This window comes from Pocillopora damicornis, chromosome 1 (genome assembly GCF_964200805.1).
Source record: "Pocillopora damicornis chromosome 1, jaPocDami1.2, whole genome shotgun sequence".
In the NCBI taxonomy this organism is placed as follows: domain Eukaryota; kingdom Metazoa; phylum Cnidaria; class Anthozoa; order Scleractinia; family Pocilloporidae; genus Pocillopora; species Pocillopora damicornis.
Genome location: NC_142670.1, coordinates 24084752 through 24109426, shown reverse-complemented (window position 1 = coordinate 24109426; position 24675 = coordinate 24084752). Strand labels below are relative to the sequence as shown.

Below are 24675 nucleotides of genomic sequence, written 5' to 3'. Positions count from 1 at the left end.
CTTCCACGCACGTGATAAAAACAGAACATGTTTTCATCACGAGCGTGGAGGGGTAGAGGGTATTGTAGGCAACGTAACTTAAGTTATCACGGTAATACGTTTTGGGAATATATATTGAAAAAAAGAATAAAAAAGAAGGGAAAAAAAGGAATAAAACCAACTGGTCTACCTTAATGCCATACTCGATCAGAAATGTTTGCTTCAGCAATTGACTACAAAAGCTTCACACAACTGCTTAATACTGATCTAGAGCAGAGCAAGCTTAGGCGCGATTCTTATAGCCAAACTATTAACTTTTTTAACACAAATAACGTGATTATTATTAAGAGAAATTAATGTCTCATTTTTTATTTTGTGATCATTACACTGTCCAGGAAAATGAAATCGGGAGTAAATATCAAGATAGGGATATCCAACAGAGTTGTCAGTGGTGCAAGTCTCCCTTCAAAACAGACTGTACCACCACAGATATGGTGACATGTTGCAGTGTTATTAAAAGTACAATTTTTTTTAGTAAATTCTCTGCTATTCGTGGTTTATTGTGACATTTATACGAGGGACCAATTACAAAAAGCTTTTCATGGTTTGGAATAAACCAGTTTAGTCGCGAATTATTTACCCAGTGGGACTAACTGACCCACTTCTCTCAATGTTTCGTCTTGAGACAAATTTCCATCACTTCCGAGATATATTTCCCTTAAATATTCTTTTACGTCAAGCCTCGACACGTCTACCATAGGATTTTTAACTCTGTAAGCGTAGTTAGCGAGGCCGATGTTCTAAACAACGATGCAAACTACTGGCCTTTTGTTCGCGATTGGCGTTAAATTGGGAGATTCAGAATAAAAAAGAAAGGTTGTAAAGGTGTTCTGCCACCAGGATGATTCAGAGAAGATGCGAAAGGAGGCACAAGATACGTAACCAAGTCCGCACAAGTTGATCCTTAATTCAAATGAAACACAACTACAGTATTTTTCCAATAAACAAGTTCTAAACAGACAATCAAGTTTTATTCACTTTTTTTTTTAGATTTCGACTAATGAAGAATCATTTCAAAGATGAAAACAAAGAATATTACAAGGAAAAACTGAGTAAATAAAAATAAATACAAGAGCAAGTGTCCGCATTTCTGGGTTGAATGCTTGTTTGGTTTGCTTCAGGTTTCACGGTACTTATGTTGTAGGTTAAACAGAGTAATTGATCATATCATGCAGTTCAAAAGGCTTCTGCATCGTCTGGGGCATCCAAGTCTTTATACTGAATAATCTGTCTGGGGTCACGATGGAAACCGCCCCTGTTATAAAATGAAAAAAAAAATGGGTTTTCGTTTAAAGTGAAAACAGTCCATGAAATGTTCACTGCTTCACTCCGCACGAAAATAGGACGTAAAGAACAGCTTTCGCCCATCGTGAATAAAGTGCGTGACTCATATACCCACAAACGTAAACCAAACAGTTATCACCGAAATTTCTCAACAAATAATAAAACACGATATTTCTTACAGGGCTATTAAAATTTAATTCAGAGAAGCAGAAAAAACCTCACGAGGCGTGTTCAGGTTTTGCATCATATCTTGGTATTTTGTGATCAGGAAAGTAGAGGAATCCACACTCTAACTGTATCTCTCTATAATAAAGTAGAGGAATCCACACTCTAACTGTATCTCTCTATAATAAAGTAGAGGAATCCACACTCTAACTGCACCTCTCTATAATAAAGTAGAGTAATCCACACTCTAACTGCATCTCTCTATAATAAAGTAGAGGAATCCACACTCTAACTGTATCTCTCTATAATAAAGTAGAGGAATCCACACTCTAACTGCATCTCTCTATAATAAAGTAGAGGAATCCACACTCTAACTGCATCTCTCTATAATAAAGTAGAGGAATCCACACTCTAACTGCATCTCTCTATAATAAAGTAGAGGAATCCACACACTAACTGCATCTCTCTATAATAAAGTAGAGGAATCCACACTCTAACTGTATCTCTCTATAATAAAGTAGAGGAATCCACACTCTAACTGCATCTCTCTATAATAAAGTAGAGTAATCCACACACTAACTGCATCTCTCTATAATAAAGTAGAGGAATCCACACACTAACTGCATCTCTCTATAATAAAGTAGAGGAATCCACACTCTAACTGCATCTCTCTATAATAAAGTAGAGGAATCCACACTCTAACTGCATCTCTCTATAATAAAGTAGAGGAATCCACACTCTAACTGCATCTCTCTATAATAAAGTAGAGGAATCCACACTCTAACTGCATCTCTCTATAATAAAGTAGAGGAATCCACACTCTAACTGCATCTCTCTATAATAAAGTAGAGGAATCCACACTCTAACTGCATCTCTCTATAATAAAGTAGAGGAATCCACACTCTAACTGCATCTCTCTATAATAAAGTAGAGTAATCCACACTCTAACTGCATCTCTCTATAATAAAGTAGAGGAATCCACACTCTAACTGCATCTCTCTATAATAAAGTAGAGGAATCCACACTCTAACTGCATCTCTCTATAATAAAGTAGAGGAATCCACACTCTAACTGCATCACTCTATAATAAAGTAGAGGAATCCACACTCTAACTGCATCTCTTTACAATAAAGTAGAGGAATCCACACTCTAACTGCATCTCTCTACAATAAAGTAGAGGAATCCACACTCTAACTGCATCTCTCTATAATAAAGTAGAGGAATCCACACTCTAACTGTATCTCTCTATAATAAAGTAGAGGAATCCACACTCTAACTGCATCTCTCTATAATAAAGTAGAGGAATCCACACTCTAACTGCATCACTCTATAATAAAGTAGAGGAATCCACACTCTAACTGCATCTCTTTACAATAAAGTAGAGGAATCCACACTCTAACTGCATCTCTCTACAATAAAGTAGAGGAATCCACACTCTAACTGCATCTCTCTATAATAAAGTAGAGGAATCCACACTCTAACTGTATCTCTCTATAATAAAGTAGAGGAATCCACACTCTAACTGCATCTCTCTATAATAAAGTAGAGGAATCCACACTCTAACTGTATCTCTCTATAATAAAGTAGAGGAATCCACACTCTAACTGCATCTCTCTATAATAAAGTAGAGGAATCCACACTCTAACTGCATGTCTCTATAATAAAGTAGAGGAATCCACACTCTAACTGCATCTCTCTATAATAAAGTAGAGGAATCCACACTCTAACTGCATCTCTCTATAATAAAGTAGAGTAATCCACACTCTAACTGCATCTCTTTATAATAAAGCAGAGGAATCCACACTCTAACTGCATCTCTCTATAATAAAGTAGAGGAATCCACACTCTAACTGCATCTCTCTATAATAAAGTAGAGGAATCCACACTCTAACTGTATCTCTTTATAATAAAGCAGAGGAATCCACACTCTAACTGCATCTCTCTATAATAAAGTAGAGGAATCCACACTCTAACTGCATCTCTCTATAATAAAGTAGAGGAATCCACACTCTAACTGCATCTCTCTATAATAAAGTAGAGGAATCCACACTCTAACTGTATCTCTTTATAATAAAGCAGAGGAATCCACACTCTAACTGCATCTCTCTATAATAAAGTAGAGGAATCCACACTCTAACTGTATCTCTCTATAATAAAGTAGAGGAATCCACACTCTAACTGCATCTCTCTATAATAAAGTAGAGGAATCCACACTCTAACTGTATCTCTCTATAATAAAGTAGAGGAATCCACACTCTAACTGCATCTCTCTATAATAAAGTAGAGGAATCCACACTCTAACTGCATCTCTCTATAATCTGCTGATCATTTCCAGAACCAAGTGCAAAGTAGAAAGCCTTATAACCTACCATTAATCGGGGACAGGTTAATTTTTGAGTAAAGAGCAGACTGCTTAATTAGAAAAATGAAAAGGGAATATAAGGCTAGGATAAACTTTATTCGCAATCCATTTAACATCCGCCTTCCATTTGTAGTTCAAAACTCCAATACAATAATCTGGCGCGTGAATGTTTTCATGAGTTTTAGCTCTTGAAGACTCACATTTCAGCCAAACTTTAGCCCTTAACAAGAAATAGAACAAACACTAAGTACCAAGCATTATCACTGATTCCCGGCAAAGATACGCAACGTGAAAATTTCCTGAACTAACCTTTCGCTTACTCTATTTCTTCCTCCGCCAAACCCAAATCTACAAAATATGAAAGAAAAACACATTGAACTAGCGTTGTTCATTCAATCACTGATTTGCCGTTTTTGTCTCCTTTCAACAACAGATATGGCATTCTAACCTGCGTGGCTTGGGGGGAAACGTATGTCCTCTGCCGCCATACATTTCATGACCGTAGCCTCCGTATGTTGGGGGAGTATAAGGTCCGCGAGGGCCTACAACACGTCAAACATTCAATTAGCACAGTCGCTTCTCACCATCCACAGTAATCTCCATCAAAGGCGCTGTTTGCCGAACTTAACAGCACCCCTATTCAGGGGAGAGTAGCTAGAATGAAAGCCAAAATGGTCTTTAAGGCGCTGAATGGTATGCTGCCATGCTATCTCTCTGAAAAGTTTCCAAGATTCAGCACTCTTCACTCGAGGAACGCACGAAATGATTGCGGAGACTTAATTCTAACTCGTGTTAAACACTCATATGGACAGCGCTTGTTTGCTTTTAGTGCGGCTAGACTTTGGAACAGCCTACCTGATGAAAAAAAAAGGACTGCTTTTCCTTGAGCTCATTTATCAACGAAATTAGGAAAACAACTAACTAGGTTATTTTTGCATCTATTGGAGAATGACTTTGCAGTCATCGATATGTGGAACAATTATATTATTTACATGGCAATTTTGTTCGTTTTGAATTTTTTTTAATGTTTTTGTTTTCCGCGAGGTCGATTACCTTGTAATATTTGCGCCACCCTCAATAAAGAAACAATATGATTAGTATAACCTATACTCCACTGTTTTTCCCTTTAAAGTACCTATTTACAAAGTTTTTTAAATTCTTTTCCTAGAGAGTACGAGTTAATTCTCTCTTCTGATTCAAATTACATAATAAAAATAAGACCTAATAATGTCAAAGGATCTTTGAATCAATCGCCTTCTGAGCCAGTTCATGTACATTCTGCACAACACAGCAACAACCTCACAAGCTCAGAAAGGCCAAATATAGTTCTCTTATTTCCTTTGATAGGGACAAAATGCTCATCGCGAGAACAGCTTTTCATTATTCTCTGATTTCAGGAAATTTATTTCCTCTCAAAATAACAAGCAACAATTACCGTTCCAACTGTAACAAAAATAGCAAAGTTACAATGGAATGGTACCTGTGAATTTCAATCGGAAAGTATTACCCAAACACTGAAATCAATAGAATATCCTCATGAAAACAACAAGAATATTGCAAAGACTAGAAAATATTTTAGTATAAACGAGGTTTGGGTGGATTTCAGTAATGGAGTCATCATGCATAGGGGCTATTTGGCAGCTTTTGGGGAATACCCGTGGGAATTTTAACTCCTCATGTTTGTGACTTACCATACATCACCATTTGAGGCCTGGGACCCCATCCCATCATGGTTTGCGCGGGCTGATGTCCATACATTTGGCCCACGTGGTTTCCAGGTGGACGTTGAGGTGTGGGAAATTCCGGTATTTGTGGCCGTCTGGGATCTGATAAGTAATTGTTAAAAAACTCGGCCTACCAAAAAGAAGAAAAACAAAAAAAACATGCTTCACCTTCACTGGACGTCAACAAATGGATACCTATACCATATTCGATGGTTTAACCTATCACATGAGCGGATATTTATCGAGTTGCGTTGTATTTTCCCGAACCCCGTAGTGGCGTGAAAAAATGCAGGCAACGAGCAAAATGTCCGCTCATCGAATAAGGGATTTATTATTCCGCTAATTTCTAATGTTTTGACTTCTAGTTTTCAAAATACATCCCACACCCTCATAAGAACTTCTCATCGATTCCATAAGGCGAGCGCGAGAGACGAAAACAACAACAGCGAAACCATTAAAGCGTTAAAATCTGTAACGCTTCAAAGTTCTTTGTTAAAGGATGAAACCTAAACAAGGGGGAAAACACAAAATTTAGACAACATAGTGTTCATTAAAAAGGAACCTAGGACGTGTCTGCCTCACCTCCATCTTGACAGCTTCTACTTTATCCATGTGTTTGTTAAAGATGTGCTTTCGAACAAAGTCAGGACCTCGGAATTTTTTCCCACTCAGTGGGCAGAGCCACTTATCTTTCGCAAGTTCCTGAGTGTTTGCTTCAACAAACTTCTCTATTTCAGTAGTCATTGTTAAGAAATAGTAACATATTGTATATTGGTACTTTCAAACTTGCTTGGCTTTGGATGACCAAGCGGCACCAAACAAATAAAGTAACTTTGAGATCGAACAGGCGTTCCAGTGAATTTAGCCTAGTTCCATGGCATATCCTTGGAACTGGGAATAGGCGAATTGATCAGCCCTGGCCTGCTGATCGTTCGTTTTAAATAACGACGATCAGTTTCTGTGCTATTTCAATACTTCTCGATAAAAAAGAAAAACAAACGTTTCCTTTCATTTTGCAACACTAATAAACAACAACAACAAAAATAACCATTACAAGAGGAAAAAAAAACGTTTTCAAAGTATATAAATTTCAGGTACCGAGTTGATGCCCAGCACAACACACATACTAGTGTATGGGATTCATGATTCAATGTACGCTCGAATTTCACGCAAAGGAGTATTAAGAATTCAATTTTCCCGTAATTCAAATTTAATTCGACAAAGAATCACACATTGTTCGGGCGAGAGAAGTACATCAGGGAAAATGAGCAACCCACATATGCTGTTCAAATAATTCAAGGATATGCTTCAGGGTCTTTCTTTCCAAGCTGAGCAACCTCTTCATCCTTGAGCGATTCTTTCTCTTGTAGAAATGGTTCAAGCTTCTGATTTATTCCAGTTTGCCATTCTTGGACTGACACAAAACACAAAGTAGCACTATCAATACATTTTTAAAATCCCTTTTGTATCTTACTAGTTGTCGACTCCTTGATTGTGAGAGTTTTCACTTCGGTACTCCAACTATTTTGTTTAGAACACCGATTACTCAGCGAGGTAAAGGTAAGGACAGAAAAGTTATCGGTGATTTATCAATAATATACCCTGAAAGATTTGGGCTTACACATTTCTCACAGTTCTCAAGTATTATCTCTCACACCAACTCTATGATAAGTAGTAGTTAGGTTTCAAAATTTTTTCTAACCCTAACTTCTAGTTATTCGGAAAAGTAGGAAGTACGTTAGATCTAGATTGAAACCCCCAGCCCAACGAAAAGAGAAACTATCGTAAAAAAAACTAACTCAGAAAGAGATGAATCTTTACCAAGAGACAGTTTACCGAAGGAATGCGTCAAATCTTAATGTCACGGTATTCTGGTCAACGAAGGGGTAAGTTTCTAAAGAAACTGTGCTGCTGCGTTGGTTGGGGCGGGGATGGGTATAACAAGATAATCTGCTTTTATCAACTGAGTTGATAACCTACATTGGCCTCCGTAAAGAGTTTTTAAAGCTGATGTTTCGAGCGTATGCCCCTCGTCAGAGCGAATAGAGGAATTAATAACTAACCTTTGAAACGTCCGGTTTATGAACTCTTAGCGGTGGTTAATTCACATTATCAACTCAGTTGGTAAAACCAACTGTATTGATATCCCAGTCACCCTCAGTTTTACTTTCAAAAGGGAATTCACATGTAAAACGCAAAGAAAAAAGGTGAAAACAGTTTGTATGTTTGTACCTTCAGACAGAGTACACTTGTCAGGCGTGGCACCACGCACATGAATGATACCACATCTATTGGGCATTTCATCTTCGTAAGGGTAGTCTGTGCCATTGTAGTAATCCACTGAATGCACCACCCTTAAATACAGAATCAAACGATCCAACACACGCATAAGACTGCTGTCACACGATAAATCAACCTCGGGTTTCTCCTCAGTGTCCCCCTGAGAAGTTGAGGCTGTTCGCATAAGCTCCATTTCCTCGCCTTCTTCTTCCTCGGCGGCATCTTGCGACAGAGAAGAGAGAATCGGGTTTTCATTCGGGAGGTCCGGTATTTCACATTCATCAGCAGGTTTAGCTTCACACTCTTCACCCTCCTCCGTTTTCTGTGCAGCAAAAAAGAGTAATGAAAATGAGATGTGAGAATCCCTGAACACTTCTCAAGACCTTCCCATGAAGAATACAGCATGAATTGAACGGTTGGACAGAGGAAATAATCCTCAAAGTATTTCAGATCAAACCGCGGTTCAAACTCAGCTGCTGACATCCACAATACCGGCAAACCATCTTAAACATAATCACACTTTGTATGACCTAGAGATCTCTTCCTTCAAGTCTCACGGTTTCCCGTTAAAAGAACGTGAAAGCTTACTCGCAGTTAGGACTCGGTGATTTAAGAACAGGCTAACGAAATTGGAAATATCGTAACCCACACTAGTACACTCCTTGGGTTAGAGAGCAGATAAGCCATCGATTAAAAACGTCTCTAAATAATAACAGAGAGACAGCAGAACAAAAATTTCCGAGGCATACCCTGAGCCTGCAATAGAAAAACGGTCAAACTTCACCGAAATACTTCCTATAGCAATGTAGTGCCTGACCAGGAATACAGTTTACCAGTTGAGACGACATCACCAAGATATTGGTTATGGCGAATGAGTATCGTCACATAAACCACCCAACGTTAGGCAACAATGACTCATTTCAAAGGAAAAAAAAGAACAGTTTCTTCGTCGAGTTTTTATAATAGCTTTAGGGTGCCTTACGATACCAGCCTAATAGAAATTTGGGTCACCTACTTAAGGGCCCTTCTTCGGTATTACAAGCCAAAAATTATGGGTATCATTAATTAAAAAAAGAAGAAGGGTATAACCACGCACAATGTCTGTGTAAACTGTTGCAATGTTTGTTTTTGGCTAAAATGTTCTTGCATTTTCGTAACACAGCCAGCATTACAAGTACATGTTCTGACTATGTGTTGCAAAGCAAAATTCAGTGTTGCACAGGATCACATTTATTAACCAAGACAATGGAAAAGATGCGCCATGCTCGGTGCCGACTGTGCAAATAAAAAGAATTTCCAAGAATGCCAAAAGATTTAATAAATCAAGAAGGCTGTAGATAGCTTTTACCTCAGCTGCTTCTTTCTCGGCCTTTTCCCTGGCTTCAGTCTCTTCCTTGGTCTCCTTCTCATATAAAGCAGCTCTCTTATCAAACTCTCTGATGAGCCTCGCCGCTAACTTGATGTCATGCCGAATGGCTTGTTTAGCCAAAGCAGCACCGGTCACCGGTCGAACTCGCCGGGAAAGATCCCTATTCACAACTGGACTCAACTCCACATCTTTTACCTTCAGGAAAGAAAGGTGTTGGTATGGTTTGTCACTTGTCGCGGGAAGGCTTGGTAAACGGTATGTCCATAGGACCATAGGAGTAAATTACAAACATTCTCTGTTGTATTGTTGTCGTTTTGTAGCTGGGTACAATAATCACAGTTTACTCTTCATGAACAATTACAGATAATGAAGAAGATTAACAGAGGGTCATCCAAACAGAGCCAAAGGCACTCTACCCAAAATAAAAGCAATTCTCTGCCACTTTCACTTCCATGTATGAAACTTTGGGAATTCAAAGATTAGATCAAAAGGTGACAATAAGTGGAATGTAGCAGCTATTTTCCTAAGTTTATGACGTAAATTAATAGTCGTTCAGTAAAATTGTTTGAGGGATGTTCTTTTTTTTTACTTGTGCCTTGATGGAGAAGCACAAAAAAAGTATAAAATCTTAAAGAGAATCATTTGCCTCTTCTACTGTTGTTAGAGAAAAACAAAACTGTAACAAAGCAATGCAACCCTTCATCGTTGCCGACTTCGAAGTCTTAAGGCCGGAACTTGGTTTCTTTAAGAATGACTAATCAGAGGATATATTACAGATGTGCAAGATAGATTAGTTGAGTAACAGCGTTAACATAGTGAGGGTTGTCCTTACCCTTATGTTATTCAAGTCCCAACAAATTTCTTTTATGTTTACACTCCTGTCAAAAGTGATCCATCCTCGTCTAACAAATCTTCATAAGAAAACACACAGGTCAGGTTATTACATTGGATTTCTATGAATAAACACAGCTTATAATTAAAGTTTTCCTTCTATCACTCTTAAATCCCCCCATCCTTATCTATGTGGTATATCCAGCTAATGTTAAGAGGGCCTCTAACAACAGTCAAAGAGACTTTTAGTAGCTAGGCCATTTGGCCCACGATAGATCCAATATTCAAAATATTACTACCTGACATTAAAAAAATAAAAAAATTTTAAAAAAAATCTTCTTCCCCCTTCCTTTTCAATGCTGCTCTTTCCTTTTCATTCTGAGGAAAAATAACACTTTGAAAGAGAGACAGGGTGCGGGTACGATTTGGGTGTATTTACCGAGGTAGTTTTTTTCTGCAGTTCTAGGTTCGTGAGACAATCGTACTTCAAACTACATGGATTTGAATGTTCCAATTTGGAAGAAATAGGCCCGCTGTTAATAAGAAAGAAACACAAGAAAGAAAACACTGTTTAAGTGGAAGAAAACCTCAATGCCCCACGCACGAGTTGAACGTTTGACTTTCCAACTTGCAGTTTAGGAGCTCAACCACTGAATTATTCGAGACTTAATATAGCTTGGCCAAGATATTGATCTTTCCATCAAAACATCTTTGTTGATTTGAAGGGAAAAAGGGCAGAGGAGGAAGGGTGTGAAGTGAAACAAACATCGACTCATTTATATCATTGAGATAGCAAAATGTTTGTCTCTAAATTACACCTTGTAGATGGTACCAGCTAGAAGTACAATTGGATGAAAAACATAACTCCTTTAGTGTTTCAGTGACGTAACATGAACTATACAGCTTGATTTCCAAGGACATGTACTCACTTTCTTTCAGGACTGGGGTCTGACAGGGCAACCCGAAGAAATCCAGCGAATCTTTTACAAATCTAAAAACACAATAACCTTTTATGTGAGAGTTGAAGTCGAGATTCATAGATATGTTAAGAATTGTCCTCAAAATAATGTTATTTTGTCATGTTATAAGCTTTCCTTCACAAAAAAGCCAAACAAACCAAATCAAAGCAAACTTACAGCAGAAATGTCAGCTTTAGAAATGTTTGGTGGTACACTTCTCATAAACAGAGAAAATGTTTTATGCAATGCACGGGGTTCTGCTGTCATACAGACTTGCTTCCCATCAGAACCATTTGCCTCGTCCTTTTCCTCTCCCTCTTCTGTTGTATCTTTTTCTTTTTCTTCTATCATTTTTTCTTTATTTTCTTTCGGGATGTCCTTGACAGGACTTGTTTCTTCAACAATTTCCTTTTTTTCTGAAACTTTGTTGGAATCCTCTTTAGTTTCCCCTCCTTCCATGGCTTCAGCTTTTTGGAGAACCTAAAAAGTTTTTTCATTGGATAAATAGACTGTTATCTTCTTTATCATACATAGCATGTTTTTTTCGTTTGCGCCAGTTTGCTTTCAATTTCTATAAAGCGAACACCACAGAGGCTGTCTCTAATGATGTCTTTTGGAGGCAGAGTTAACAGAGAGCACAATCTAAGCATATCACCGATGTATCAGAGTCTAAAATCAAAACAATCAGAACACAGATGTAGCCACAAATCCAGAGTTGGCAACCAGAACCTTGCAATTCATTACTAGCAGTAAACTCAACTTTGATTACCATGTAAACAGATGTGTTAATGACGCTAATTTCTGTGGTGCTTTGTTTATCTGGTGCTACATTTGATTCAGCACCATGTGGGACCCCCTTGTGGCTGGTTAACAAAACTGTAATTGGAGGTAGAGCCTAAAATTAACCACTCTGACTACATGTTAAGGTGACTAAACCTTTGATTGGTTTTCAGTACACTCCTTTTGTGAAAAAAGGTTAATCTTAGCCCTTGAGCATGAGACACAATGTAGTTAATGTTGTTCTTGAAGCACAACATTTGCATACAAATCAATGTTGACCTGTTCACTTGCAGGTTTGGTCAGTTCAGATGGCAAGGAAGATGCACTTGATGGCTCTGCCTCCATGGACACTACTTTACCCTGGGCCTCACTACTGCTTGGTTCTGGGAAAATTTCACTGTTGTCTTCTTTTTGCATTGTACTGGTGCCATTATCAGTGCTACCAACTTGGTATGCATCCTTTTCTGGAACAGATGAGCTACTCTCTGCCTGCTCTGTGCTGCTTGTTTCAACCTCATATTCCTGGTTTCTTTCTTTTCCTTGTAGTCCTTGAGTTGAATCTGCAGGTGTGCCATCTATTAAGGATAATTTTTCAAAGCAGTGAGATATCATGTAATTGGCATTAACATGATCGCAATTTAATCGAAATGAAAACAAACCTTTACCATTTCTGCAATATTTTTACATTGCACATTTATATAACACTGTGCTAACTTTTATTCTTTGAAACAGGCATTCATTCTTTCATAAAAACTACTATAACCATAGTACTGATCTGCATTCAGAAAAAAATGGAGCTAAAAGATATTAACTGTTGCTTGTGCTATTATCAACTATTTCATTTTCCTGCTAAGTCTTGTTTATATTCTTGTTTATGTGCTATGGAAATAGAATTGCTTTCCTCTACACAGAACAATTTTTAATCACCTGACAGTTCTGTTTCTCCACTGGTTTCAACTATAGCATGGGATGACCCACCCTCAGTTAAAGCACCATTACTACTGGTGCTTGTCTCTGGCTGACTGGAACCCACAGAAGGCTCACATGAATCTTCAAAAGACATTGAAATTCATGAACAATCAATTTCATGCCCAAAAAAATTGTATTGCCTCTTTGAGACAGCATGCATTATCAATACTATTTCTCAGCAAGTAACTTACTTTTAATGAAAGGAGAAATCAATCTAACTCGCACAACACAAGATCTTTCATCTTAGAACTCACTCACTACAAATACAGCTACTGTACTTGGAATTAAACTGTCAAACACAAGACAGCACTTGAGCCGAGTGGCCCATCCAGTTCAAAATCTTCCAGGTTTCCTTGACATAAAGAGACCATTGAAGGGTCACCCCCTCAGCAAGTTATCAGGCTTCTGTGAAAACTTGCAGGTAGCCATTTATATTTCCAAATGGAGAGAGGCACTGTGAGAGTACAGTGTTTTGTCCAAGGACACAACACATTGACCCAGGCAGGTATTGAATCCAGGCCTCTCTACCCAGAGTGCAGCACACAAACCATTGGGCAAAAGCTTCTCACAAGGTTCTCCTTTTCAGCCACTGACCAACAATATTTGCTGCCCGTGAACCACACTGTTGCCAACAATTATCAATTAGCAAATAATCTTTGCTATCAAGAACATTTTATGTAACAAATAAATTCAAAGTACACAGCCAAATGACACTCATGAAAAAGAAAAGCGAATAAAGCTTCTTTCTCCTTAAAAGTTTGCCAAGTGTTCATTGACTTGTGTTGTTGAAGGCAGAAGTTGAAAATAGCAAGTATGCCCAGCAAAGCAGGTGGGAATTTTTTTGTGTGCCATGGCCATGATGACTATCAAGTATCACTGGGCACAAAGAAGATGCTGATGATGATAATGACCCCCATTTAGCCCATAGAAAGTTGCAACATAGGCACTACAAATGGCTTCTGTGGCCAATTGGTCTCAACCTGTGTAACTTTTGTCACTGCCAACTAACTTCAATTGAAAAGGAAAACCCTGGTCTTGTACACACTGTTAAACAAATACAGGGAAAAATGAAAAATGCAGAAGAAAACAGACATTAATATATATTAAAATTGTTCTCACAGAATTGAATGGGAGGAGAAGTGTCAAGATGTAGCCCCAACTGAGACTTTATCAAATATTCATTTGTTTGGTGACTCTGAATAGATTTTTAACATCTGATTCAAATTAATTCACCTGGTTTATCATCAGTTGATGTCTGCAGTTTAGCATTTGATGAGCTGGTAGGAAGTTGAACGATGTTTTCAACCTGGCTTGCCTTGCTAGGGTCATCTACCACTAGAATGCAAGTGACAACCAGTTTTTATGATATAAAACACCAATAAAATACCAAGTGAGCTTTCATGAGAAAAAATTATGACATATTCTCTTCGCATGTGAAAAGATCACTGTCGCTATGGTTACAAATAATTGCACCTTTTGAAATGATTTAGTATTTCATTGTTGTTTATATAATAAATACAATATCACATCACAGCTTGGAGATACAAAATTTCTCTTTTCATGTGGAAAAATATTTCACTCTTTTTCTTCCCAAAAAAAGATATTTCACATAAGCCCTTCACTCACTGACTCATGAATTATTCCTCAACACAGAGAGAAATTTCATATCTCTACATGGCCAAGTAATATCCTCTATATCTCATCCTTAACTAAATGTATGTTAGACTAGATGTAGCACATGAAATTCCAGTTATATGGCTACATCAGATGCCAAATACTATGTGCAATGTTCAGAATGATTCTGGTTTTCACTGTGGTATGTGCATATTTGATTTCAACTTAAACATAGCCTTTTGATTAAGATGACTTTAAATTGAATGTGTTTGATTCTATGTCCTGGTACAACTCACCAGGTTGCTGCAAGTTTTCTTGTACACCTTCTGGCCCAGCATCTACCCCTGGAGGCAACAATTCATCCTCTTTTCCTGTATCCATTGGTGACATTTCTTCCCCAGGGGGAGCAGGCTCAGGCTCAGAGTCAGATTCAGACTCACTTTCGCTCTCATCATCATCCATGGCATCATAATAATAAGGTTCACGATGGCGTCTCTTCCGTTTCTTTTTTGGCTCATCTTCCTATGGGCAAAAATTCAAACATTTCCCTTACTTGTCAATTTAACAAAGCTGTTGTGGAAAGAATCGACACATTTCCTATGCTATCTTGAGATAAGAGATATCAGCTAATAGTCAGCTGAGTGAACAAAAAAGTTGAACACCTGGAATGTAAAAGTTCTTCATAATGACCATCAATGAGATGAAGATGTTTTACTATTTTGTAGACGAAATAATGTCAAATGGAATTAATTGTTAAAAATATATTCAGACTAAGTCCATCCAGCATCATCAATCCAGCCATTCACAATACACCTCTTAAAGAAGAGGAAAACAACAGACTTTGCACAGTACTCACTTGATGTGTAGGCACATGCAAACAGTGGAAGTTGACAACCTTATTTCTATTTGTTATAAATCATTTGGCGGATCTGCCTGAGTATAGGTGGATACATGGCTAAACTTTGTGTAATGAACATGGAGCCATATTTTCCAAGTTAGGAACCACTGTACTCTACTTTTGTTCACTTATATTCATAAAATTGCATGAATATGGCTGCTATTTCTCACTACCATCATACATCAAGTCACTTTTGGTCCAACAATAAGGAATAAGTGCTAAGTTTGTTTCCAAATTGGTTTTGCAATAGATCCAGTTGTAATAAATTTGATTCCTTACTTGTTTCAAATTAAGGAAAAATAACATTACAATTTCAGAACCCTGAATCTTCTTGATCTTGTCAATTCCTTTCTACATCTCTGTTATTTTTAGCTACCTAATGTTATATCCTTTCAGTGCCTTTCATCAAATTCACATTATAAGCAAGCTTGTGCCAAAATTCATAAATTTAGGGGTAACTTAACCAAATTTGACATGTAACAATTATAATGATGACTATGACTGTTCTCCTCATGTATCTTCCTAAGATATGCTCTAATCAAGTGGTAAGAAATAGTTAGGGGTTGTACCATACACAACAGTTGGCCTGCTGGTGTTTTAAGTCTTCACTTTAACAAAGAATGCTACTAGTAACTGTGCCTGTGTGGGGTGAAGAGGTAAATTCAAAGATACCCAATGAAAGTGTTGGTCAGCCACGCAACTCAGAAAATATATTATGAAAGAGTGATGAGGTGGGTAACTGAGCCAAGTCTGTTTGAATCAATTGGTCCCTAGGTACAGTGCTGGGAAATTACTTTTTCTCTTAATTAACATGTACAGTCTTTCTGTGGTCTTTCTGGTACTGTAGAGCAAAATGGGGGGTTGAGACACAAACTCAACACTGTGACTTGCTTCAGTTGTTTACAATCTGATGTGAAAGAAGAACTGTGGGAACAATTTCAACATTTGCGTTCATAAAAAATGCTTTCTGAGTTATATCATTCCAAGGCAGAAATCTGATAGAGGTTTGTTATAAGATGTAAGCAGGAAAAAAACTCCTATATGGGTACAATCATCAAGGTACAGTGAAACTATCGTTGACCGACTGTGAGTCAAAACATGACATAAGAAGACAAAGAAAGATTTGGATCACCGCTTCTACATTGTACATTTGAATAATTTTCTAAAATGTGTAGTGCTGTGTGCAGCTTCCCACTTTTGAAGTTCCATTGAACTGGTTCATCAGTGAGAGCTTAAAGTTATAAAAATAAACACACAAAATAAAAATCTAACAGGGACTAGTGGAAGGAGTAAATGAAGGAGTGACATTCAAAATCCTGCCAAACTCAGAAAATTGTCATTTCCTGAGTAAAAAAAATGGAAATTCCTGAGTTGTAAACACAGGAGGTCTGATGTGAAATTTCCTCTGTTTCAGTTGTACACATATTTTCTGCAACAACCTATTACCAAATTATCATTATCAAATACAGTAATTGTTACCTTCATTGTTATTATCACCACTATCATCATTGTCATGTATCAATCATAGCAAGGACATTTTTGACAGCAAGAAGCCTTTGAATTCTAGGATTTGTTATCCAATTCTTTGTTTTGATGATTGCTGACAAACTTCAGTTATTTGAGCCTTTCTTTAGAGCCTTCTCACTCTTCCTCCTCCTTTCCTTCATATAATCTCTTAAGAGGTTATTTAGTAAGATTCTAAAATCACGTTTGAGTTCAGCTAAGTTGCACAATGTTCACAGACAGTATACCAAACTCAATTCACCTTTTTAGAGCCTTTCTGTTGTGCAGGTGGATCTTTATCTGGTTGGGATGTCTGAGGCAATTCTTGCTGTTGTTCCTGTGGATATTGCTTTGAATATTGTTCTTGCTGTTGTTGAGGATCATAATTGCTATAATACTAAAAGATTCCAGATATGTAACTATTTCAGTAGGATGGCCTACTCCCTGTGGTTCAGTTTATCCAATTTCATCACGTTTTGTTTCAAAACCATTAAAAACAGTACCACACCCAAAACAAAGGGGATATACAGAAATAAAATTTAAATAAAAAACCCTATGATGATAATTGGAGTAACTACCAAGTGACTGTAAGTGCCTTAAACAAACTTATGACATGGCCTGTAAATTAATCATTTCGAAGTATTTGTTCCTTTCCATCACAAAATGTCTTCCTAAGCCAAATCAGTTGGCAAGTCCTCCAAAAAATTAAACATCTTATTTGATGAGCCTAAAGCATCAACTTATAATTAAACTAATGTTTGTATCCCATAAAATGATGTGGTTTTTTTGGTTTTAAGCCAACCAATTAGGGCACCATTGTTGCATTGTAATGAATAATGAGTGAGAGTAAATAAAAGACACACCACAGCACGTCAGGATTTCTCTCCTTTAGCCTGAGCACCAAACAATAGCACATAGTCAAGATTTAGAATTCACTTATCTCAAGAGGGAGTGGGACAAAGGAAACATTTGATTCCTGAGAGAAATTGAGTGAATTGTCTTCCATTCCTTACTCACAAGAAACTCATGTCGCGTGTCTACATTATTAGTTCTTGAAGCTAGCAATTATCAATTATGGCAAAATGGTCATGGCCCATCACTTCCAATCATGTTCTACTGAAACAATGTGATAAACAGTACATGCTTTTTTCTTTTGTGTCCAATGCCTATAAAAAATCATCTAGACAGAGTTCAAAATGTATCCTTTAATGCCCCTGATAGATACTTAGCTGTACAGTGTACCTGTTGCTGATAATAGAGCTGTTGCTGATGGTAGTACTGCTGAGCCTGATGCTGAAGCTGTTGTTGCTCCAGAGTGGGATTACTAATGGACATAACCTTCACATCCCCATTCTCCTTTTTGGTTGCAGCAGCTTTTGCTGATGCTGGTGGAGGGGCAGATGGAAGAGGAACAGATGATGGTGAGACAGGGCCAGTTTCTGGATCTGATGGCAAAAAAAGAGAAAATTATTAGCAGAATTGATTTACAGTCCAGTCCACAGCTTTGTAATGATGATTTGTAACACCAGGCGAAAACATTGATGCTTATATATTTCTAATAAATAAACTAAATGTAAGAAAACTCCAGGGTCACTATTCTTGAGGAAGACACCATGAAGTATTGACACCACAACTCTACTCAACAACTAATAACCATGACTGAAGTTGAAACAGGCTAATTTCAAATGGAAACCTTGCCCTATTGACTGTGAGATATTTCTGCCAAGAAGCTTTTTCAAAAAGAGATATTGTTTTGTTTCCAGAATTAAAATTGTAGGGCATTGTTTTCATATTTCTTTAAAGCATTTCTTGTTGCTGTTGTGAACATGTTTACCATGACAATCTACTTTACTTATTGTTTTAAATTACTAAATGACCCATTGTCCAAATTTGGACATTGGGTCATTTAACCACCCCCTCCCTCTGAAAGCCCTGGGCCTTTGAACTTTTGAGGATTGGTTTGTTTAAATCATTGCCCCCTAGGGCAAAAATTGCGCTCAAATGCCCCACCTAAATTTTTTTGGAAGAGACAAAATCAGCAACCTTTACTTTCTGCACATTTACCACACTTTGAAGACTTAACCTTGTAGACTTTTTCTTCAGAGTCATTAGTTTGAGAGTGAACTGTTCACCTTAATCACCTCCATATGTAAAGAAACAACACTTGAATTGTGTTGGAAAGACTTTATACTTAAGGTTCAAATCTCCCAACCCAGCCAGGCATGGCTCAAATTTCCCATCCCTTGAGCACAGACGATGATCAAATGCCTGTGGGTTGCCCAGGGAGGGAGGATATTGCCAATTAAGAGGAGGATATTGATTATATATATGATTGGAACTTGATTTCCAAAGGATGAAGTACCATATTTTCTCAGTTATAAGGCGCACTCAGTTATAAGACACACACTGATTTTTTAAACTCATTTCTTTCAAATTGTTAAACTGAAAATTTTGCCCAAACACCCGGTTATAGGATGCAGCCTCAACTTTGGGCTTTTTCATTATCTTCACTTTCAAAACAATAGTGTTTTAAAAGTTCCTAATTACAGTCAGGTCACCTTTTTTTAACAAAAGGCAAAAAAGTCACACATTTGCATGAACAAAGCAAAAAAAATCCCACCTGTAAAAGAGATATAGATACTGTGAACACAGTCTGCCTTCTTAGGAAACAGTGTTACTTTCTAAAGCTATGAATACTAATTGATCCAGCATAATAAGCATGTCTCAGCTGGTTGAACTCCTAGTTGTAAAACTTCATTCATGGCAATTCAGCAAGCATTGCTGAGTTCAAAACAAAAATCATGCCTAGTATGCAACATCATTCTTACAATTGGAACTTTAAAATAGTAGCAAAAGCAAAGGCAGTGAAAAACAATCGGGAATTGCACGCCAGTACAAAATATCAGAGTCAATGGTTCACAAACGTACCTGTAGCAGTATCAATAGAATGGTTCTTTTCAGAACCACCAAGTCGAGTAAAGTCAATAATCAATATTCCCCGCCTTCTATCTATTTCTCTTGTTTTATACCAGGTTAAAATTACAAAATAGGACATTCTTGAATTTTGTTGCATGAAAATACTTGGCTATAAGATGCACCCCGAATCTGAGACAATTCAAGGTGATAAGGTAAAATTTCTTTGAAAAAATGCTCCGCCTTATAACCGAAAAAATACGGTAACTAGGAGCACTCTTCATGCATAGGATGCTACTCAATTCCAGGTACCTGTCCACTTCTTCAGGTGTCCTTAACAGTATGCTAATACCCACTAAGCTATAATGTCACACAGAGAGGCACTGTAGGAGTGTAGTCTTTTTCCCAAGAACACAAAATAAAAATTTGGCCTGCAGTGTTTTCAATAGGACTTGGCACCTGCCTGGGCTTCATCTGATATTCTGTTACAGATTCCCAGGTATACTTTGCCCTGTTTGAGTAAAATTTTCAGAACTGAAAAATAATAAACATAGAAGATACCTTTTTTGATTTCTTTCATATTTTTAAGGGTTTCTTCTTTTTTATCATCAGTTGCCATATCATCAGTTTGTGGAGACATAAGAGGATTTGATGATGATCGTCTTCTTTCAGGGGGAGGGGTGGGTGGACAGTCCAACACAACCAGATCACTATCCAAGCCTCCTTCTAACTTGATAACCACTTTGAACAACAAGAATAAGTATCAATGCATTGTTTTAACAGGTAAAAGATACCTTTCTAGGAAAAAGAAATCAATAATTAGCTTCAAAGATTGTAACATACTCAGTCAACAGTCCTTTTAGATATAAGATAATTCTTTGAAAATCTTAAATGCAAGAAACTGCAAAAATTATTACACATTCAAAGTGTGCTCTTAAGGGAAACAGTGAGTTTTCTTTTCACAAGAAATCATTTCTAGGGGTTTGTTGTGCCATCTCAAGACTAAATACTACAGCAACTGAGTAAAGGATTCAAAATGAGAAGCATTGAATGCAAATACAATTTCAGAACTAAAATTTACAAGTTAACAAAAACAAAACGTAACTTATTGTTTAGTCAACGAAACTGTCAAATTATTCATAAGTATAATGGCTGAAGACAACTGGTAAATTGAATTATATTTTAACTTGTTATCAGGTTCACCACACATGTTTTAAATATACTAGTAGTATCTGTGTGAAAGAATGTTCATTTGGTATTTGTTCATATTTATTGGATTACTGTCCGTGACATTTTCCTAAGACATAATGTAGGACTTTACCTGCATCAAGAAGTTTAATGATGGCTTCAGAGTTATCAATATCCAGTGATATATCATCGGCCCTTCCACTTTTAAGTAAGTTCAGAAATACAGAGAGGCGACGCTGCATTGATTTTTTATATTCCTTTTGCTTAAGGGCCATTTCTTTAGGATGGTATTTCATCCTAAACCTTAAATCAGTAGTAAAACAAAAGTTATATTAAGGAGGATAGAGATATTGAAGAAATTTGGGTAAAATACAAAAGGTGTGTGTGCCCCCTTACACTTACTCAGCCTTTCCTGTCCTCCCTTGAATCCAATGTCAGTGACATTTTGACTTTTGACTTCCAATAAGCCGACATTGCTATTTTTTATAGCAACTTTACAAAAACGAATGAGGTCAGATTATACAAAATTGAACCTCGTCAAATGATCGAAGGGGGTTTAAACGTGGCTTCTTGATCACTGAAAGCTGCTATGAATCTTAATTCATTAACTGCAGTGTGCAGCTTTTCTAGGCTTTAAGCCTCATGCAATAAAGACCGAAGTTGATTAGGACATGAAGCACTAAGATCCCAATATGGCTTTGTTTCACATGCATGTCTCACTGAACAAGAATACAGCTTGCTGTGAAAGGAAAGGGTTGTTATGGTTAGAGATAATGAAAACAAATAATAAATTTGATACATTGAATAAAATTTATAAAAAAAAAAAATGTAGTAACATTCCTATAAAAATCACCACATACATTCAAATAATTGTATCATCAGAAGGCAAGACAAAAGGTGTACACTACTCACACTCAGTCAGGGATTTCATTTTTACTACATACCATTCTTCCTCTTTGTGTTGCAAAAAGAAATCGTTAATTTGAGTTTTTCTGAACTCCATTTTATATTCTTGATATTTTCTAAAAGCTTCTTCATCACCAATATTGTCATCTTGAGCATTAAGGAACTGTTTAAAAGTCATCATGGCTGGGCCAGGACTTGCTTGAGGGTGTGGCTGTTGTTCAACTTCTACCCTAATATGCAATTTCAAAAAGATCACACCTGTAATCATTCAGAACCTTATAAGCCTCTTAGAAATAGGTGAAGTCTATTGATTTTCACTTGAACAGTAGCCTGATGCCTGTTAGAGCCTTAACCGCTTAAAATAACTTGACTCAACCGTCTCAATCAGGCAAGAGGTTTTTGCTTTTATAAGGCAAGACTTGAACTCAATAAAAGTTTATTGGAGTCACCCACCAGCTTCTAATGACAACTCAGTGACACCAGAGTCTTTTCAAGAATTTTGATGGTCAAAGGTTCAAAAGGATCATTCTCTACATAAATTTAACAAATTATTTTTTTAAATGTTTTGTCAGTTGCCTCCTTGCTTCAGACTGCACTAGGAATGATAGATAAATACCAAAGCTCACTTGCCACACATCACCACCAAATACACTTCATCTTTGCATTGAAAACAAATGTGGCATTTGTTTCAAAAACAATTCTGTTTCAATTCAGGTTTTCAAGAAAAACACGAAAGGAAAATGTGATGGATGATGTAGCAGGGGGGGCCCTCAAGCTAACAAGAGATAATCAGTATATTGTGTCTTAGATGATTTTAGTTTGCACCTTTGTTGTCTAGCATCCTGCTGCTGTGATGCTTGTAGCTGTTGAACATCTGGGTGTGACCATGTGTTATGGGTTGGAACACCACTGTAAGGTACATTGTAGTCTCCTGCCCCATGATACGGCTCATCCCTGAAAGCAACACAAATGAATTTATCAGCACTGTGATTAATGAGCATTTCTTAAGGACTGAAAATGTTTCCTTTCTTCTGTTTCTGAAGACAAATATTTTATATTTACACAACATTGTTAATTTTAGAGTTTCGAAAGTGAATCATTTCAAATTTTATACAATGAACACACGAGAAACCTTGTACATCTAAATTTTAAGGATTTGAGGTTTCTACCACGATCACATTATTTAATACACTAAATGGATGACTTTGTTTGAACAGGAAATGTAGAGAAATAGGGTAAATTAACACCACTGTAACCAGTTCAATTAAAAGTTGCGAGTCATGGAATTATTGCAAGCCTTAAGCCTTCAAGTTATTTGACAATAGACCTTATCACAGCTTTTAACACCATCTTAATGGGTAGGGAAATATAAAATGTTCACATCAATGTCCAGCTTTGAATGACTTTACAATAATCAAAATAATTTCATCAACTACAAAATTTACTCATAAGCCTCATGATTTCACACCATGGACTTGAGGGATATGCCTTCCCTAGAAATTTCCCAGTTTTGTTTTTCACACCAACATGGTTGCCACAGTCATGGGTTCTTTAAATTCCCTGGCTTTTCCCTAACCAACCAAATACACAACTTCACAAATGAGTCTCTATGACTACCTCCACCTCCCCTAACAGCATTCCTTCCCACATGTAAATTTATCCTTTCAGCAAGTCACTGTGTACATAAATTGATAACTGCTGAAGTTCTCTTGGAAAAAGAATTGATTTTCTTCAAAACCTAACATCGGTTTAGTGTTCAATGTTACTACACAATATTCCCCAATTCAACACTATTTGTGTCTGCAAACTGTACCAAAGATGCAGTGTTAGAAAAAATAAAAACATCCCGTGGAAGGAAAAGAAAATTTGTGTTATCATTCACAAACCAACTTGAAGTGGAGAACAATGGTACAGCATTTGCTGGTCAGAATCTGTAACCTGTACTGTACAATGAACATGAGTAACTTCAACATCACAAAGAGGAAACTGTTTACATATTTCAGAGGGCTTTGACAAGATTAGATAAACAACTTCATATTTACTTATATTATATATATTACTTCATATTTACTTTACTTACTTACTTTATTTCTCATTTCCCTGACTTATTTCAAATATGTAACTTTTCTCTGACTCAAAGTGAAATTCCCTGACCATGGAGAAACTTTTCCCCGACCTGTGGCAACCATGTTCATTCGTTTTTAGCTTTTCTCGTACTCACACACATTAAAATTTGCTCACAACTATCTGGAAAAGAAATGATATGCAAGTCCACCGAGATGAGCTTGGTGGAGATAATTCACACGAAGTTTGCCAATCGGATCCTTCAGCTGGCATTTGAATTTATTTAATTTCTGAAGCTTCAACGCTTAAATGACATCATTTAACGTTGGAGCTCCTCAAAACATTGCGATTTCAAATGAATAACAAAGATGGCGACTAAGACGGTATCGGTGTGGTCTTTTTCTAAGTGATATTGGTAATTTTAAGGATCAAAGACATGTTTTTATTAAATTACCAATCTCTTCTAACTCTTTTTATGGGAGGACTCATTTCTTGGTGTCTCCCAGAGCTATCTCTTCTTCCTCGATCAAATTCTCTATACTCTCCTCGCCGTCTACTTTCCCAAGATGGTTCACGGCGTCTGTCGGACCACTCATCTCGACGTGAAGATCTCTCTTCACGGTCGCGTCTTCGATCGTTATAATCACTTCTTTCTCTACGAAATTTATCTCGAGCCCGTCTCCTGTCGTGTTCGTCGTCACTGTCCCCCATAATGGCTCCCCTTCAGTAAAATGCTGAGAGAAGGAATTCTTTACGTGCAACAAAGAAGAATAAAGATTGCTAGCATGTGGAGGCCTTAGAGGGTTCAACAACCAGAATGCTTTTCG

At 37.2% G+C, this 24675-nt stretch overlaps 1 protein-coding gene across 4 annotated transcripts; it reads right to left on the bottom strand.

Moving 5' to 3' along the window:
* Positions 1-991: 991 nt before the first annotated feature.
* On the bottom strand, positions 992-24669 carry LOC113675092 (serrate RNA effector molecule homolog). 4 transcript variants are annotated; one of them, XM_089212468.1, is made up of 22 exons: positions 24303-24669; positions 22610-22738; positions 21823-22014; positions 21012-21181; positions 20252-20431; positions 18020-18222; positions 17040-17114; positions 14673-14898; positions 13996-14097; positions 12721-12843; positions 12073-12368; positions 11191-11493; positions 10984-11045; positions 10056-10134; positions 9203-9418; positions 7807-8176; positions 6881-6988; positions 6157-6311; positions 5542-5704; positions 4299-4392; positions 4160-4198; positions 992-1294 (listed from the first exon to the last, which is right to left on the bottom strand). In XM_089212468.1, the coding sequence occupies exons 1-22, from the start codon at positions 24557-24559 to the stop codon at positions 1216-1218; spliced, it is 3621 nt and encodes a 1206-aa protein (XP_089068594.1). In that variant the 5' UTR covers positions 24560-24669; the 3' UTR covers positions 992-1215. The 4 variants fall into 4 exon arrangements, with proteins under 4 accessions (XP_089068594.1, XP_089068593.1, XP_089068601.1 ...); XM_089212467.1 differs by having other exon boundaries at positions 17040-17174; positions 24303-24667; XM_089212475.1 differs by lacking the exons at positions 21823-22014; positions 22610-22738; positions 24303-24669 and adding an exon at positions 21281-21603 and having other exon boundaries at positions 17040-17174.
* Between the last annotated feature and the right edge of the window lie 6 nt (positions 24670-24675).